The following is a 4652-nucleotide window of genomic DNA, read 5'->3' on the forward strand; positions in this document are numbered from 1 at the left end:
TCCAAATTAGAGGATGATTTTGTTCAGGCCTTTCAAATACAAATGACAAGAAACTCAAAATCAATTGAAATAATGTATTTCAAATAAGTGCAACAGAAATACTGCCCATCTTTGCGCGTATACTGAAATGTTAGCGTTAGCATATAACATATGTTTTTGCACAATCAGATTTGGAAGATTACTCAAAACTGGAATTGCTGGACTTGAGAAAATATACCAAAGAAACGTGCACTAGATGAGCCCCATACACTGCTGTTCTGCTGGTTTTCAGACAGCCTCTTTCTCTCCACTGGAACTTATATCTACTCTACGCCTACACACACCCACAAGGAAGACACACACACGCTCTAACTTGCTCTATAGCCTCTTCGGTGGGCAAATCTAGCAGACTGCGGATGAGAGCTTAGTTATTGTGTGTCTATGATGGTACTTTAAACTGTTGGTCATCTATAACATATAGCTCACGTGGTGTACATCAGTTTAAGCAACTTTCAGTTTTGAGAGCTTGTGTTTGGAAATGGTTTGGCTCCGTGGATCTAAAGTGCTGTCCCTGCTGTTGACAGTGTCTCTCTGTCTCTGTGTGTCACCTTCTCTAGACACAGGTGAGTACTCATGGTGCTACTAGTGGGTAATAAACAAACAAGTGTCTTGACTCAAAAGTGGGACAGGGTATGGTAGTTGCGTTTAGATGAGCTAGTATTCAATGCTTTTAATACCCAGATATACTCGGAAATAATCCCTAATAAACTAGGAAACATGCACTAGATGAGCCCCATACACTGCTCTACTTGTCCATTACATTTTTCAGTCAATGTTTATTAGCAGTTACTCTAACCCACCCTTAATAAACTAGCTTGCATACAAAAACAAAGTAGTTACAGTGAGGGGGAAAGTATTTGATCCCCTGCTGATTTTGTACATTTGCCCACTGACAAAGAAATTATCAGTATATAATTTTAATGGTAGGTTTATTTGAACAGTGAGAGACAGAACAACAGAAAAATCCAGAAAAACGCATGTCAAAAATGTTGTAAATTGATTTGCATTTTAATTAGGGAAATAAGTATTTGACCCCTCTGATGTGGTGAAGTTGTCCTGTCCCCTTAGCAGAAAAACACCCCCTTAGCATAATGTTTCCACCTCCATGTTTGATGGTGGGGATGGTGTTCTTGGGGTCATGGGCAGTATTCCTCCTCCTCCTCCAAACACGACGAGTTGAGTTGATGCCAAAGAGCTCCATTTCGGTCTCATCTTGACCACAACACTTTCATCCAGTTGTCCTCTGAATCATTCAGATGTTCATTGGAAAACTTCAGACAGGCATGTATATGTGCTTTCTTGAGTAGGAAGACCTTGCGGGTGCTGCAGGATTTCAGTCCTTCACGGCGTAGTGTGTTACCAATTGTTTTCTTGGTGACTATGGTCCCCGCTGCCTTGAGATCATTGGCAAGATCCTCCCGTGTAGTTCTGGGCTGATTCCTCACCGTTCTCATGATCAATGCAACTCCACGAGGTGAGATCTTGCATGGAGCCCCAGGCCGAGACAGATTGACAGTTCTTTTGTGTTTCTTATATTTGCGAATAATCACCCCAACTGTTCTCACCAAGCTGCTTGGCGATGGTCTTGTAGCCATTCCAGCCTTGTGTAGGTCTACAATCTTGTCCCTGACATCCTTGGAGAGCTCTTTGGTCTTGGCCATGGTGGAGAGTTTGGAATCTGATTGATTGATTGCTTCTGTGGACAGGTGTCTTTTATACAGGTAACAAGCAGAGATTAGGAGCACTCCCTTTAAGAGTGTGCTCCTAATCTCAGCTCGTTACCTGTATAAAAGACACCTGGGAGCCAGAAATATTTCTGATTGAGAGGGGGTCAAATACTTATTTCCCTCATTAAAATGCAAATCAATTTATAACATATTTGACATGCGTTTTTCTGGATTTTGTTGTTGTTATTCTGTCTCTCACTGTTCAAATAAACCTACCATTAAAATGATAGACTGATCATTTCTTTGTCAGTGGGCAAACATACAAAATCAGCAGGGGATCAAATAGTTTTTCCCTCACTGTATATGTAGAGCTGCTTTGGAGCTGAGTTGTATACTTTTTCCACAAAAACTTCAGGTGCCGTATTGTTGAAGTACACCAAGACTCCTATGGTTGGGACTGAGAGCATGCCCTTGAGGCTCATCTGTAAGGCAGTGTATGACACAAAACAATGTGGTCGTATTGATGCCTTTTGGTGTCATCACACTTTGGAAGAGTGTCCCAAGCTCATTGACCTCGGCAAGTACCACACTGTTGTCAACGAGATGGTTACGGAGGACTACAGTGTCAGACATAGACACGTTGTAACAGACTTCATAGAACTGACCCCTGCTGACCGAGGAGTCTATCAGTGCAATGCAGTATGTGAAATGGGAGGCCATACTGCCATGGGACACTACATAAATATCACAGTCAAAGGTACCATTACATTTTTCAGTTAATTTTTGTTAGCAGTTACTCTAACCCGCAGCGACGTACAATAACAACATCCAACTAAGGTGAAACAACCATGTAGCATGATCATCAGTCAATCAATTAAACAATCAACAAACCAACCAATTAATCACTAATTTTGATTTCTAACCCTATAACAGCAGCTCCAATAATAGTTGATCAAAGAAAGGCCAACAATGGTGGACTGAACTGGACATACAGCACTGGCACAATACTGTGGTCCCTTCTCCTAATACTGGAGTTACTTGAGGCAAGATCAATAACAAAGTAACACAGAAAAAATGCACTTGTACATTTATACTTCGCAGCCAATCATAACTTAATGTAGATCTTTTGGGGTGAAGTCTCTTGTTTATGAATGATTATTTGTGTTTAACAGGTTAATCATTGAGCTGGTCTGGTAGCTGATGGCAGATGGCGTCAAGGCTGAAAATGACCTATCAATTATAATGGAGATACCATCTACGATACAGCTTTACAGTATATCAAACCCAAACATTTAACTGAATTGTTTTACATACAGTGCCTTGCGAAAGTATTCGGCCCCCTTGAACTTTGCGACCTTTTGCCACATTTCAGGCTTCAAACATAAAGATATAAAACTGTATTTTTTTGTGAATAATCAACAACAAGTGGGACACAATCATGAAGTGGAAGGACATTTATTGGATATTTCAAACTTTTTTAACAAATCAAAAACTGAAAAATTGGGCGTGCAAAATTATTCAGCCCCCTTAAGTTAATACTTTGTAGCGCCACCTTTTGCTGCGATTACAGCTGTAAGTCGCTTGGGGTATGTCTCTATCAGTTTTGCACATCGAGAGACTGACATTTTTTCCCCATTCCTCCTTGCAAAACAGCTCGAGCTCAGTGAGGTTGGATGGAGAGCATTTGTGAACAGCAGTTTTCAGTTCTTTCCACAGATTCTCGATTGGATTCAGGTCTGGACTTTGACTTGGCCATTCTAACACCTGGATATGTTTATTTTTGAACCATTCCATTGTAGATGTTGCTTTATGTTTTGGATCATTGTCTTGTTGGAAGACAAATCTCCGTCCTAGTCTCAGGTCTTTTGCAGACTCCATCAGGTTTTCTTCCAGAATGGTCCTGTATTTGGCTCCATCCATCTTCCCATCAATTTGAACCATCTTCCCTGTCCCTGCTGAAGAAAAGCAGGCCCAAACCATGATGCTGCCACCACCATGTTTGACAGTGGGGATGGTGTGTTCATGGTGATGAGCTGTGCTGCTTTAACGCCAAACATAACGTTTTGCATTGTTGCCAAAAAGTTCCATTTTGGTTTCATCTGACCAGAGCACCTTCTTCCACATGTTTGGTGTGTCTCCCAGGTGGCTTGTGGCAAACTTTAAACAACACTTTTTATGGATATCTTTAAGAAATGGCTTTCTTCTTGCCACTCTTCCATAAAGGCCAGATTTGTGCAATATACGACAGAGTCTCCCACCTCAGCTGTAGATCTCTGCAGTTTATCCAGAGTGATCATGGGCCTCTTGGCTGCATCTCTGATCAGTCTTCTCCTTGTATGAGCTGAAAGTTTAGAGGGATGGCCAGGTCTTGGTAGATTTGCAGTGGTCTGATACTCCTTCCATTTCAATATTATCGCTTGCACTGTGCTCCTTGGGATGTTTAAAGCTTGGGAAATCTTTTTGTATCCAAATCCGGCTTTAAACTTCTTCACAACAGTATCTCGGACCTGCCTGGTGTGTTCCTTGTTCTTCATGATGCTCTCTGCGCTTTTAACGGACCTCTGAGACTATCACAGTGCAGGTGCATTTATACGGAGACTTGATTACACACAGGTGGATTGTATTTATCATCATTAGTCATTTAGGTCAACATTGGATCATTCAGAGATCCTCACTGAACTTCTGGAGAGAGTTTGCTGCACTGAAAGTAAAGGGGCTGAATAATTTTGCACGCCCAATTTTTCAGTTTTTGATTTGTTAAAAAAGTTTGAAATATCCAATAAATGTCGTTCCACTTCATGATTGTGTCCCACTTGTTGTTGATTCTTCACAAAAAAATACAGTTTTATATCTTTATGTTTGAAGCCTGAAATGTGGCAAAAGGTCGCAAAGTTCAAGGGGGCCGAATACTTTCGCAAGGCACTGTATGTACAAATAAGTAGCCTT

The 4652-nt window shown here is 41.1% G+C and overlaps 1 protein-coding gene across 1 annotated transcript; it reads left to right on the forward strand.

Moving 5' to 3' along the window:
* The first annotated feature begins 313 nt into the window (after positions 1–313).
* On the forward strand, positions 314–3089 carry zgc:174945 (uncharacterized protein LOC793867 homolog). The gene is made up of 4 exons (XM_042296602.1): positions 314–602; positions 2122–2463; positions 2640–2749; positions 2879–3089. Exons 1-4 carry the CDS (start codon positions 518–520, stop codon positions 2888–2890), a joined length of 549 nt encoding a protein of 182 aa, XP_042152536.1. The 5' UTR covers positions 314–517; the 3' UTR covers positions 2891–3089.
* Positions 3090–4652: the final 1563 nt, after the last annotated feature.

This window comes from Oncorhynchus tshawytscha, linkage group LG14, assembly GCF_018296145.1.
Source record: "Oncorhynchus tshawytscha isolate Ot180627B linkage group LG14, Otsh_v2.0, whole genome shotgun sequence".
In the NCBI taxonomy this organism is placed as follows: Eukaryota; Metazoa; Chordata; class Actinopteri; order Salmoniformes; family Salmonidae; genus Oncorhynchus; species Oncorhynchus tshawytscha.

Excerpts from the sequence above, each read along its gene's own strand:
- zgc:174945 (XM_042296602.1), top strand. The coding sequence starts at position 518 with ATGGTTTGGCTCCGTGGATCTAAAGTGCTGTCCCTGCTGTTGACAGTG. Across the intron at positions 603-2,121 it reads GTCACCTTCTCTAGACACAG|GTGCCGTATTGTTGAAGTAC; the intron begins GTGAGTACTCAT and ends CAAAAACTTCAG. Across the intron at positions 2,464-2,639 it reads CATAAATATCACAGTCAAAG|CAGCTCCAATAATAGTTGAT; the intron begins GTACCATTACAT and ends ACCCTATAACAG.